Here is a 13,770-nt window from a genome sequence, read left to right as displayed (position 1 = left end):
AGGCCTCGTGATCAGCCATCCAATAGATGTTTTTGTTGCGGTGGAGGAAACAATTTCATTGGTCTACGCTTACAGCACGAGCCCCAGATTGTTAACGCTTCGTCTACCGTGCCTGCTGGTGGCTGCGTGTTTGGGAGTTGTGAGTATTACCGTAATATATAGACGCTCATGTAGAATGATTGGAGTTGAGTATGTTTGGAATGATAGCAAGGAAGTGTTATTATGGGATGTATGTTCTTGTCAGAAGGATTTTTTAGGCCTGGACGGTGTCATGTTGCTCTCAACTGGAATCAGCGTTATCTTTATTATATTATTTATTTATTATATTGCTCCTTTATTATAACGCCAGGGCTCATAAATAGACCTCTGATCACACCTTATGCGTTCCTCTAAGGCCACATGACATTTCGATTGCATACAACTGTGATATTTTTTATTGGAAAAAGTCCAATAATGTCTTTTTTTTTAAATATATATACTTTTGTATTCAGTTACATATACCACAGCTGAGCGTATTATATATATTATGACTGAGACTGGTGTATGTGGACTGTGGTGCCCTATATATGTTGGGAAAGTTGGCACAGGCTGCAACCTTTATGTTCACACGGCCTATTTTCAGCCGTTTTATGGTCCGTAAACACCCCGAAAAACGGCTGAAAATATGGAAGCTAAACGCCTCCAAACATCTGCCCATTGATTTCAATGGGAAAAATGCTGTTTTGTTCCTACGGGTGTTTTTTTACACAGCCACTTGCAAAAACGGCGCGTAAAAATATGCCCCATTAGGGTATGTTCACACGCTAGCAGGCTTTTACGTCTGAAATGACAGACTGTTTTCAGGAGAAAACAGCTGCCTCGTTTCAGCCGTAAAAGCTCCTCCTCGTATTATGCGAGGTTTCTGTGACGCTCGTAAATCTTGAGCTGCTCTTCATTGACTTCAATGAAGAACGGCTCAAATTACGTTGCAAAGAAGTGTCCTGCACTTCTTTGCCGAGGCAGTCAATTTACACGTCGTCGTTTGACAGCTGTGAAACGACGACGCGTAAATGACAGGTCGTCTGCACAGTACGTCGGCAAACCTATTCAAATGAATGGGCAGATGTTTGCCGACATATTGTAGCCCTATTTTCAGACGTAAAACGAGGCATAATACGCCTCGTTTACGTCTGAAAATAGGTCGTGTGAACCCAGCCTTAAAAAGAAGTGCATGTCAATTCTTGAACCGTTTTTGGAGCTGTTTTTCATCGTCTGAATAGGAAAACAGCTCCAAAAATGGCCATAAAAAACGGCTGAAAATCAGAGGCTGTTTTCCCTTGAAAAACTGTTTTTGTTAAACGTGTGAACCTAAGGGTATGTTCACACAGCAAACCAAAAATGGCTGTTAAATACAAATCTCTTTTCAAGGGAAAACAGCCTCTGATTTTCAGCTGTTTTTAAAGCATCAAGCGTTTTTTAATGCGTCTTTTACGGACGCTTTTGAGACTATGATAAACGGCTCAAGATGTGACATGCACTTACTTTTTTACGGGGCGTTTTTACAAATGGTGAATAAAAAAACGCCCCGTGGGAATGAAACTCAGTTTTTCCCATTGAAATCAATGGGAAGATGTTTGGAGGCGTTCAGCCCCGTATTTTAAATTTACCGCCAGAAAAACGGCTGAAAATAGGCCGTGTGAACATACACTGAGGCAGTCGCAACATTGCCTGAAGGGGGCCACATAAAAAACAGCATTTGTTCTCACTGTCCCATAACTGTTTTCATTATACATGTGTTTAATAACCATGTGCTGTGACATCACTGTGTTCATTTACTAAGACATCCCTCTTGTGTGACATCACTGTTCATTTACTAAGACATCCCTCTTGTGTGACATCACTGTGTTCATTTACTAAGACATCCCTCTTGTGTGACATCACTGTGTGGAAAAACCCTTTCCTATCATTTCACATTGTTTATTATCCAAATGCGGTGATATCACAGTTGTCCTTAGCGATTAACTGTGACATTATTCTATTTATTATATCTGTTCTGTAACATCACTGTACACCATCAAAGCGAAATCTCGCGAGTTCACGCTGTAAATGACACGTTACAGGGAGATTATGCTTGCTCTGCTGTAAGTACCACAGAAAAGTTACGGAAGTGTCGGGATTGTGAATGGACATCCAGTCCTGTATGGAAGGAATGTCTAGTCACTGTCTAAACACTTCAGTAACGTTAATGTGTCAGTATAGGCTGGGTTCACACAGAGTTTTTTGCAGGTGGAAATTCTGCCTAAAAATTCCGTTTGGAAGTTTGAGGCAGATTTTCCTCTTGCTGCATGCAGATTTTTGCTCCGTATTTTGCCCGCGGGCCATTGAGCGCCGCGGGCATAAAACGCAGCAAAATACGCTTTCTCTGCCTCCCATTGATGTCAATGGGAGGTCAGAGGCGTAAACGCCCGAAGATAGGGCATGTCCCTTCTTTCTCCTGCGCGACGGTTTTACCGCTCGCGGGAAAAAGATGCTTTTCGCCTCCCATTGAAATCAATGGGAGGCATTTTTGGGCCGTTTTTGACGCGTTTTGCGGCGCGGTTTCCGCGTAAAAAAACTCAAAAAACTCTGTGTGAACATATCCTAAGACAGCACATACTGATCTAGCAGGATCCCTATGCGCTGACTAAATGAATGGAGAGAAGTGTATGATGCTGATTGGTCACTGATTGGTCAGCGTGATACACTCCTCTTTACAACGCCCACTTGGTCTAAAGTAAAAACACGCCCACTTGGGCATTAAGAAACTAATTAGCATAAAGCTAAAATGGCTCATAAAGTGGTAAAAATAGATTGTTTTTCTAAATAAAAAGCATTACTGTCACCTACATTATAGCGCCGATCTCCTTATGTAGGAGATAGGGCACTTATAATGTGGTGACAGAGTCTCTTTAAACTTCTCTGGAGAATTGAAAGCTGAGCTCTGATTGGTTGCTATCGGCAACAAAGCCAATTTTCCGGTTGATAAATGAGGACCATTATTCCCATAATGTGACGTCGCTATGTAGCACATCGTGACCATGCATCAACCGTGCATGGTGACATCACTGTGACAATTATTCATGTGCTGTTACTCCACTTTGGTGTTTATCCATGTGCTGTGACATCACTACCTTGTAATATCACTGTATTTATTATTCTTATTCAGTGACATCACTGTGTGCATTGTCAGGAGCATAAATATGAGAATAAGAGGTTTTAGTGGCAACTGGTTCCTGAGGGGGCCCAGCGGTTTTTCTTCAACAGTAGAGGACGCCAGCACTATAAATTGCATGTAAACTTGTAAACAGATTTTGCATTGAGGCCTACCTACTTCAAGTTGTGGCACTTAGGGTATGTTCACACGGAGTGTTTTCAGCCGTTTTTCGGGCCGTAAACGTCCTAAAAAATGGCTGAAAAATCGGAAGCAGAACGCCTCCAAACATCTGCCCATTGATTGGGAAAACTGGCGTTCTGTTCCAATGGGCCGTTTTTCAAAAGAAGTTCCTGTCAGTTCTTCAGCCGTTTTTATGGTCATTTTTGGAGCTGTTTTTCTATAGAGCCTATGAAAAACAGCTCCAAAAATGGGCGTAAAAAACGTAGTGAAAATCGCGAGTGGCTTAAAAAACTTCTAAAAATCAGGATCTGTTTTCCCTTGAAAACAGCTCCGTATTTTCAGACGTTTTTGAGTTTGTGTGTGCACATACCCTTACCATAATTTTACCATGAGTCCCTCCAGTCACAGTGTATGTATGACCTTGCATTTAAATAGAATCTGTCAGAGATAAGCTGCAATAACCATGGTACCATCTTCTGTTCTATTAAAATCATTACCTATGGCTGTATTTACTTACTTTAGCTTAGAGTAGTTTTTGTATTTGTAATTAATTGCCTTCATTCAAAAAAATAATAATAAAAAAAAAAATTAAAATTTCCCTTTTATATATTAGTTACATAGGTTGAAAAAAAACCACAGGTCCATCAAGTTCCAGCTTTCTCAATCAATTACATGTCATTCATTGCCATTCCTCAGTAAATAAACTGCTAGCTCTTTTTTTTAAATGCAGACGAGGTATCTGCCATCACTACCTCTTGGGTAGGGCATTCCCCAGTTTGACTACTCTAACTGTAAAGAACCCTTTTCTATATTGATGTCTTAATCTTCTTTCGTCTCTAATATATACATTTTCTTCTTTTAGAAAATGAATGAATGGACACCTTTAGCAAAGGAATATGATCCTCTTAAAGCTGGAAGTATTGATGGTACAGATGAAGAACCTCATGATCGCGCTGTACTTAGGGCAATATTGGCCCGGTATGTTCCCAATAAAGCTGTGGTCGGGGACCCCCAGTTAACTTTGTTTGTGGCACGCTTAAGCCAACAAACCACTGAGGAAAAACTGAAAGAGGTATTTTCTCGTTATGGAGACATCCAGAGGATCCGACTGGTTAGGGATTTCATAACTGGATTTTCAAAGGGTTATGCATTTATAGAATATAAACAAGAACATGCTATAAAGAAAGCGTACAGAGATGCCAATAAACTGGTGATAGATCAACATGAAGTCTTTGTAGATTATGAACTAGAACGAAATCTGAAAAGATGGATCCCCCGCAGGCTAGGAGGTGGATTTGGTGGTAAAAAGGAGTCTGGCCAGCTGAGGTTTGGAGGCCGGGATAGACCATTTAGAAAGCCAATTAATTTGCCTGTTTTTTCAAGTAACATTCGCTCAGAAGGGTATGGGGACAAAAGACTAAGGTCCCGCTCCAGAGAAAGGCTTCATGACTGGAGAGGGAAGAAAACAGAGTACACGAGGGACAGAGGAAGAGATAGTAGGTGGCCACAGAGATCTGACCGAGATACTACAGAGAGACATTCCAAAGAGGAAAGGAATAGAGACCGTGAAAGAGATGACAAAGACAGGAGAAGAAGAGAAGGCAAAAGGGAAAGAAGCCGAGAACGCGACCACAGAAAATGAAGATACGTTATGTCATTTTCCAAATCTAAAGTAGGAGACTTTATGTGAGAGGGGTTTACAGTTACCAGGTTTGTAGTATTGTCATTTCCTCAATGAGCCTATCCCAATTTTAGTAGGGGTTAATTGGCAGAATGGGCTTGATTTATCAAAACTGTGTAATAAAAAAAAAAGTTGCATTGTTCTGGTATCGGCGCCTGGCTCGTGGCAAAATGAACTGGCGCTTGTTTATAGTAATATTTGATCTAATGGTAGAGACAATGGACCGAACTGGTCCCTTCATAAATTCATTATAAATACAGACCGTGCGAGCTAAAAGCCCAGGAGAAACATTCAGAGAGATAACCGCATGACGTCAGGTCATCTCATTGGTCCGTTTCGAAGAAACGGTATTCACTTTATAAATGGTAAAATAATGTCACTTATGTCTGATTAGTGTGTGTTCTGTTGGATACGCGCTACAGATACTCCAGGTGAAGTTGTTATCTGGAATCCTCACCCTGTCACAGATATACTGGTTTCCATACGAACGCTCTGAAGGTGGCGCACTTCAAGATGTGCACATTTGACTAATTTTACTATTAATTCTAAACCGATCAATGAGATGACCTGACGTCATACCCATTATCTCTCTCTGCCTCGAATGTTTTTTTTTTTTAGGGCTTTTATGTTTATTGCACTGTACTTATATTGACCTGATGAAGGGACCAGTTCGGTCCTGAAAAGCGTTGTCTCTACTAATAAATCAAATATTACTATAAACAAGCTCCAGTTCTTTTTCCCACGAGACAGGCGTCAAGACCGGAAAATACTGCAACTTTTTGATGCCCCAAGGGGAAGCAGTGGGTAGCAGCCAGCCGTGCAAATCTCCCTACACACACCTATTGGAGTTGTGCTATGATGGGTACAGTTGAACTTATATATCGTCTGTTTATGCAAACGTTGATAAATCTATATCGCCATCAGAGGAATGCCGCCTTCTTTTTTGTTTGTCTTATGGTAATAAAAAAAAGGGGCCTTGTTGCTCATATCGCAGCTCTGCTTTCATTTTTCCAGAGCTCTTTAAAATATTAAAGACCATTATTTAAAGTTCTTAGTTATTTTAGTTTCATTATGTATTATTATTTATATGTTGGTTTGAAAGACTGAATAAAAAATTTCTATTGCATATCAAATCGTTTCAACTTTGGGGATTTTTTTTTATTTTATCCATTTTACCCAGCTTAACATTAAGATGATTGATTGACTGATGCCTCCCGTCCACCACTTTTTCCTAGTTTACGTTTATGTAGAGCGAGGCCTCGTGTAAACAGCTGCTGATATACTAAAGTTTATTCCGCATCATGATGTTCTCACATAACTGCTTCATCCATAGATTCCATCAATGCCCGCTTTTACATATACATAGAAGAGCTTGCTCAAACGGATATACACAAGCTCTTTTATTTATACAAACGGGGAAGCAATTGGTGCATGTCGTCCCCCCCCCCCACCCCGCCCGATCTCTCTATTGGCTAGCGTAGAGAGCTAAGGAAGAAGACCACTTGTGAGCTCTCAGGCCCTTGAGTTACGTTGAACATCGTGTCCAAACAGCAGAGTTGGATTTATAAAAATACGTGTCGTTTGACCGTAAAAAGGGGTTGTTCGGACATATTTTATTGATGGTCTATCCTTCGCATTGGTCATCAATATCTGATCAGTGGGGGTCCGACTCCTGGCACCCCTGCTGATCAGCTGGTTGACGACGTGGCCTTTTCACAGTTTACAGGCACATTGCCATAAACATCCGGAGCTGCGGTGTCTGGGTATGCAGTTCTGATCCCATTCAAGTGAATGGGACTGAGCTGCAATCCCAGGCACATCCACTACTGATGTGTACGGCGCTGTGCCTGGTAAACACTGAAGAGACCGCAGCAGCTGATTGTCAGGGGTGCCGGGAGTTGGACCTCCGCTGATCTGATATTGATGACCTATGCAAAGGATAGGGCATCAATAAAAAAAAATGTCTGGACAACCCCTTTTAAAGGATTTGCCCAACCCATAAATGTTTTTACAAACTGCTTACATGGGTATACAATAACAGGAGTAATACTTGCCTTATCAATCCCCTGCCACTCCTGCAGTGATGCTTTCTTGGTCCCCTGCCGGTCTCCGCTCTTTCGGTTTCAGCGTTGCGGTCTCGACATGTGACTGCTGCAGCGGTAATGTGTCGACACTACTGATCTATAGTTTTGTGGCAAAAGATTCAGTAGTTCACTCTGGGCTTATTAGTGGACAATCCTTGAATGGACTGAATAGTGGATTAACATGGTACGACTATAGGTTGGCATTTTTCAACCTTATCAACTATGTAACAGAACCTTAGATCTCTTTGAGAAAATAAATTTCATAGCATGACGAATCAAGAGCTTTAACCAATTACTAGGAAAAAATATCGACAAGCCATATATACTTGTTTTCTGTTAATGTCCCTTTATTTTATTTATTTCACACTTTTTGAGGGGATGATCCAAACATAAGTGTTCATGTGTATTCCTGGATCAGATTACATTACATCATCTGTGTGTGTATATGAATAAAAGAATATACTTAAAAAACCCCAAAACACTTTAGTTTTCTTTTATTCTTTGTACTCAAACAATTCTCTGTTAATGCTGTAAAACCCCTATGGCAATGCTTTGCATATGTACAAAATTTATTAGGCACAGTGAAAAAACTGACTGTTCCCTTCACACTGATGCATCTATAAACTTGTTTATGTTGATATTCTTATCCTATGGAATAAATAATGGATGATCACACTTTAAAATCATAAGAAAACAGATTGCATAAAACAAGTGGCATTTAAAATATTCCCTAATGAATTCTGTTTGGGCAGCAAAAGTGAAGGCACCGACTGGATCACACATGGCTTTTAACATTCATGTGAAGAAGCCCTAAGGGCATGGCCAGACGTGGCGTATCTCTGCACTGTCCGCATCAATGCCGCACATAATCTGTGTTGCAGATTCCGTTGCGCCTTTGCCTAAAATTTGAAGTAAATTGCGGCGGATTAGCCGTTGCGGATTCAGGTGAAGAGTACTTCCTGCTGTCTTTTAAAACATTCCATCTCAGTCTGGCTATAGACCTTGAAACACCTAGGTCCAGCCAGAATGAAGAAATATCCTGTTTGCGAAAGCAATCCGCAACGCAACACACATAACATCTGCGGATTTCATTGCGGAATTTGGAAACTCCATTCTAATCAATGAAGAAATTCCGCAACAAGTCCGCAACAGCCAGTGTATGCTGCGGACACCAAATTCCGCACCGCAGCTTATGGTCCGCAGCAGAGTTTTCCGCCACGTCTGCACGAACATAACTAAAAAGGTGTGGAAACCAATGGAGAAACGGTCCGCTGCGTAATTCCACGGCAATTCCGCCACGTCTGGCCATGCCCTAATAGAGACATACCTCATGCTGAATATTATGTAAGGTATATTTTATACTATAATCGCCGATTTTGATTCTGTGGATAAGGGGAAAAAAACAACAGGTAAGGCCTCATTCACAGAAGCGTATTTCATGTCCGTGTGCGGTCAGTTAAAATAATACACTAACCTATGCACTTCAATGGGGCTATTCACACGTCTTTATTTCATGAAGCGTGTGGCCGTTTTTGCAGACCATTTCGCCCATTGAAAGTCGATTGGTGCGTGAAATCAATGGACAGCACACGGACGACATCCATGTGCTGTCCATATTTCATGCATTAGTTGCTAGAGAAATGCAGAGAAAAAAAAATCAGGGAGTGCTCGCAGAGGAGAAAACCAGATACCACACGGCCCGTTTTTTGCGCACGCAAATTGGGCACGCTCGTGTGAATGAGCCCTAAGGAAACAGAAATACTTTTGCATATAGGTTTCAATGCCTTCCTCGAAAAAGCATAACATGGATGACAAGCAGATACTATGATGGATAGGAAAACAGATCAAGGCAAGGTTAAAACCCCACATTTCCAAAAACACTGCTGCAGCCTTCAAAAAGTTGCAAGTGTTTTTTACAGCTTTTAAAATTTATTTTTGTACATGCGTCTTTTGATGCGTTTAAAGCATATTTTAAAAAAAATATCGAGGTCTAGGATGAGTATACTGCGTTGTGAAAAAATGTCACAAAAACGTTGAAACAGGCACAAACCAAAATGCGGTGTATGTAGAGCTATGCATATATTCCTATGGACTTACGGCAAACATCTGGTCGTGGTGTTTTTAGCTTCGAAAACTGCATCTAAATGCTGTATGTGAGTCCAAGGTCTTTTTCTCATTTAGAAAAATATCTATTTATGGTTTAATGCACACACATTGGAAGACCAGCCACAAAAAACATGACATTGGGATTTTAATCTAAAAGTAAAACGCTTATTAAATAGTTTATATTATCATAGATGCCTTGATGGCCCGAACGGTCACGTGATCCTGGAACTTTAGTAGGTTCTCAGAAAGCTGTGAAGTGTCGTCACAGTTGCATGTCCCCCTTCTGTATGTGTTGCGATAAGCATTGGTATTTATTGGAAAAGGAAACGGAAGCCCTTGTGAGAGCATAAGGTGCCCATAAATTTGATTCTTTGTCATAATTAAATTGTGTTAGAGCTAATGTCACATAAATCAGATTGTGATTAAATATCCTGATCAACATCTAATATATGTGTTAAATATTCAAAATCTTGGCCGGCTGAAGTCTTCGTTATGTCGGTGACACGATCACCCTGGCCCCAGTTTATGTTCATTGTTCCATCAAGGCAATCTCTGCTCTAAAATCAAACACTCCAGCGATCAGTTGAGAGCTCTGGCTCTTGGATCTCCTCCCAAACTGTATTTCTCACCAATAGAATGCTACAAGGGAAAAGTAGTATTACATGGCGCAATTCAAACCAGCAATCATGTAATAGACATGCCGAGGGTGCCAGAAGGGTAGCTGCTCTTAATGGCTCTCTTCCTGGATTTCTAGAGGGAATCCTGACCAGGGACCTCTCCCCTATGTCATTCATATGACCTAATATGGACAGGGGTTGTCTTCATGAGACGACTCCTTTAATTACTATATACTAAAAACGTATGCAACTTTCTGATATACTTTGGGGCAGATTGACTAATGGGTCTAAAGAGTGTCAAAGATGCGCCAAACGTTGGCACAATTTTGATTTTTGCAACTCACTAGACCGTTTAAAAAGTGTTCTGAAAGGGGTATGGCTTGTCGGAAAGGGGTGTGACTTAAGATGTGTGTTAAAAATGCGCCAAAAACCTGGCACAAAATTCTGGTGCCAAAATAAGCCAAATCAAAAATAGTAATAAAAAGAGAAAAGTTTCTAACAGGTAGTGCAAGATGTGCCAAAATGATCATAGCACCGTGATGAATTTGGTGCATTTTGTGCCTGCCTGGTCTACGTTTACACGGTCTTACGATTAGACAGCATTAGTGCCTATGTGTTTTAATTCAAAAAGTGTAGCCGATTTGCTATTAACTTAGAACCCTTTCACATCACGTTTAAGAGATCTGCTCTCTCATACGTTTTTGATCAAACGGTGGATAGGATCTTGGAACAAGGGAAACATTCCCTTGTGAATGTGTCACATGTAGGAGAGCAGATCTCCCAAATGTGATGTGAAAGGGGCCTTAAACACAGCAGCAAGAATCTCTCTCCTGTCTTGAGCCGAAGGCCGGATTCACACGAGCGTTGCACATCTCGGACGTGAAAAACTGTAGTTTTCCACGTCCGAGGTGCATCCGTGCTCTGCGCTGCGGGACGCGATGTCACGCATCCCCCATAGATTAAGAGTCTATGGAGGGATGCGTGAAGCATGAAAAAATAGGACATGTCCTATTTTCTCACGGTCCGTTGAAACAACGGCTGTGTGAAAGGCCACATTGAATTACAAAGGTTCATGTGACGGCCGTTGTGTCAACAGCTGTCACACGGACATTTAACGCGTTTGTGTATATAAGGCCTAAGACTCTTTTCTCTTACCAACACAGGTAGATTGTAACAACCTGAACTTGTGTGATAGCAGGACTAGGTCAGCACTGGTTTGCAACCTCTGAATGTTATAAAGAATGTTTCCTCTTACTATGGGCTCATGCACACATCTGTTTTTGGGATTCATGCAAGCCATCCCTTAAGGCAGAGTTTCCCAAGCTTTTCAGGTTCGAGGCACCCTTGTAAACCAAAAAATGTCCTCAGGGCACCCTTACCAAATATTGTTTACCAAAAGTAAAATAAACTGCTAAAAAACAAAGCAGTGACCTTCAGCGCCCCATCCCCCAGTAAAGTGACCATCAGCCCCCCCCCCCCCGTCCCAAGTAAAATCACCATCACCATGAACAACACCATCCCCCCCACCCCAGAGCACATGGCGTAGGGTAGGCAAAAAAAAAAAGATCTCCCCAACAACGGCTCACTCTGACCTTTATCAACAGACAGAAGTTAATTCTTTCCGCCCGCACTCCTCTATGTCAGGCTGTTCTGGCGGGAAGCTATGGGGCGGTATTTGTAACAGACGTGTGTGCGTCACGTCTGCTACAAGAATGGGAAGAAAAAGGGAAGAATTAACGGAGGATTGCTTTTAAAATACTTGATTCTTGGGACAGTGGATTAGAGGAGTGTCACAGCAGTTGGGAATCACTGCCTTAGAGGGGTTATCCGGCGACCAAAAATTGCTTTGCATTCATATTTTTATGTAAAAAAAAGTCACTTACTAATATACTTAAATTAAAAATTTGGTAGTAAATGTTGCCGTTCAAACCCGGTGAACTGTTCCCGGAATACCTGGAGCTTTTCTAATATTGATGACGCACTGACACGGCCCCACGTGACTGAGGGCTTGCATCATATGCTGTTCGTGTCGGCGTGTTATCAATGCCATGACCGCAAGGGCTGTCACACTGTCTATTGCTGGAGTCCCCGAGCAGAGCATCAGCTAGCGCTTTGCTCGGGACTCCAGCACTGCTCCCGACATTTGGTCAGTCACTTCAGGGGTTTTCTATTGCTGGAGTTTCATATATAGACAGTGACGTCGGCAGCAGTACAGGGAGTCCCGAGGTAGAACATCAGCTGATGCTCGGCTTGGGGACTCCAGCTATAGGAAACCCCTGAAGTAAAATATTTGTTAATAAACGCCAAAATATTTGTTTACTGTCCGTAAATGAGAACACGGTTTACATTCACAAGCTGCAAACTTGTAGTCCTGCTCTCCGCTGAGAAGTGGATACAATTGTATCCAGTGTAGACAATGCTCTGTGAGCTAAATACATCAGTCTGGAGCCCTGGCTGTTTAGCTCACAGAGCATTACCTAGACTAGATACAATTGGGTGTATGTGTGTGTATATATGTGTACTTACTCATTTAGATACAGTATTTGGCCAATGTAGACCTGGATTTAGCCTCATTCAATACAGTGTTAATTTGCTTTACTGTAGATTACTAGAAATGATGACATCTTACATACAGTAAAAGACCCATTGGGACAACTGTGACATGAGGCAACAAAATCGAAAGATGGTAAATTTTCCCTTCTTCCCATCTGTTGCAATGGTTGATACTACAACTGCACAACATGAATACTATACAGAAAAAAAAAGTTATATCGATATCTAATTTGATATACGCCTGTATCATATTCAGTGGTTGTGTTAGCAGATCTATACAACTCCATGAGGGAAATTTATCAAAACTAGTACCATGGAAAAGTGGAGCAGTTGAAGTGGAGCTTAGGAAACCTATGCAGGTGTTTGGTGTTGATTCGCTGATTAGAGCGTGACATCATGAGTCTACAATCTTCAACTGTTAGGCTGGGTTGACACAACCTAATTTCAGACGTAAAGGAGGCGTATTATGCCTCGTTTTAAGTCTGAAAATACGGCTCCAATACGTCGGCAAACATCTGCCCATTCATTTGAATGGGTTTGCCGACGTACTGTGCCGACGACCTGTAATTTACGCGTTGTCGTTTGACAGCTGTCAAACGACGACGCGTAAAATGATTGCCTCGTCAAAGAAGTGCAGAACACTTCTTGGGACGTTTTTGGAGCCGTTTTCTCATAGACTCCAATGGAAACAGCTCCAAACACGTACGTAAAGAACGCCGTGAAAAACGCGAGTTGCTCAAAAAACGTCTGAAAATCAGGGGCTGTTTTCCCTTGAAAACAGCTCCGTATTTTCAGACGTTTTTGGTCACTACGTGTTCACACGCCCTATTTACGGACGTAATTCAGGGGTTTACGCCTCGAATTACAGCCGAAAAACAGCTCCAAACCATCTGCAAACATCTGGCCATTGAATTCAATGGGTCTTACGGTGTTCTGTGCAGACGGGCTTTTTTTTTTTACGCGCCGTCTTTTGACAGCGGTAAAAAACGCCCACCTCAAAGAAGTGGCATGTCACTTCTTGGGACGTAATTGGAGCAGTTTTTCATTGACTCCAATGAAAACCAGCTCCAATTACATCCGTAAAAAGACGCCACGGAAAACGCGTGCACTTGTCAAAACGTCTGAAGTTCAGGAGCTGTTTTCGCCTGAAAACAGCTCCGTAATTCAGACGTAATTGGCGTTGGCGTGTGAACATACCCTTACCCAATATTCAGATTTTCTGAGAGACTAAATTTTGGGTTTTCATGAACTTTTCGCCATAATCAAAAAAAATGCAGGCAATAGCTCACTCAGTGTGTAAGGAATCATATAATATGAGTTTCACTTTTTGAATTGAATTACTGAAATAAATTAACTTTTTGATGATATTCTAGGACT

General features: G+C 41.5%; 2 protein-coding genes across 3 annotated transcripts in view; one reads left to right on the top strand and one right to left on the bottom strand.

Annotated features, from left to right (window-relative positions):
* The first annotated feature begins 20 nt into the window (after positions 1 to 20).
* SNRNP35 (small nuclear ribonucleoprotein U11/U12 subunit 35) lies at positions 21 to 6,166 on the top strand. Of its 2 annotated transcripts, none has more exons than XM_075833873.1 (2): positions 21 to 139; positions 4,215 to 6,166. In XM_075833873.1, the coding sequence occupies exon 2, from the start codon at positions 4,218 to 4,220 to the stop codon at positions 4,992 to 4,994; it is 777 nt and encodes a 258-aa protein (XP_075689988.1). In that variant the 5' UTR covers positions 21 to 139; positions 4,215 to 4,217; the 3' UTR covers positions 4,995 to 6,166. The 2 variants fall into 2 exon arrangements, with proteins under 2 accessions (XP_075689988.1, XP_075689978.1); XM_075833863.1 differs by lacking the exon at positions 21 to 139 and adding an exon at positions 166 to 184.
* Positions 6,167 to 11,347: 5,181 nt separating this feature from the next.
* The window catches only part of RILPL1 (Rab interacting lysosomal protein like 1), an 86,032-nt gene continuing 83,609 nt past the window's right edge, over positions 11,348 to 13,770 (bottom strand). Inside the window, 1 exon segment of the mRNA XM_075833850.1 lies at positions 11,348 to 13,770. This exon segment is cut by the window's right edge and continues 585 nt beyond it. The gene's annotated coding sequence lies outside the window, so the exon portion shown is untranslated.

The sequence above is a fragment of the Rhinoderma darwinii genome, chromosome 1, assembly GCF_050947455.1.
Source record: "Rhinoderma darwinii isolate aRhiDar2 chromosome 1, aRhiDar2.hap1, whole genome shotgun sequence".
Lineage (NCBI taxonomy): Eukaryota > Metazoa > Chordata > Amphibia > Anura > Rhinodermatidae > Rhinoderma > Rhinoderma darwinii.
This window is presented reverse-complemented; position numbering and strand designations above follow the sequence as displayed.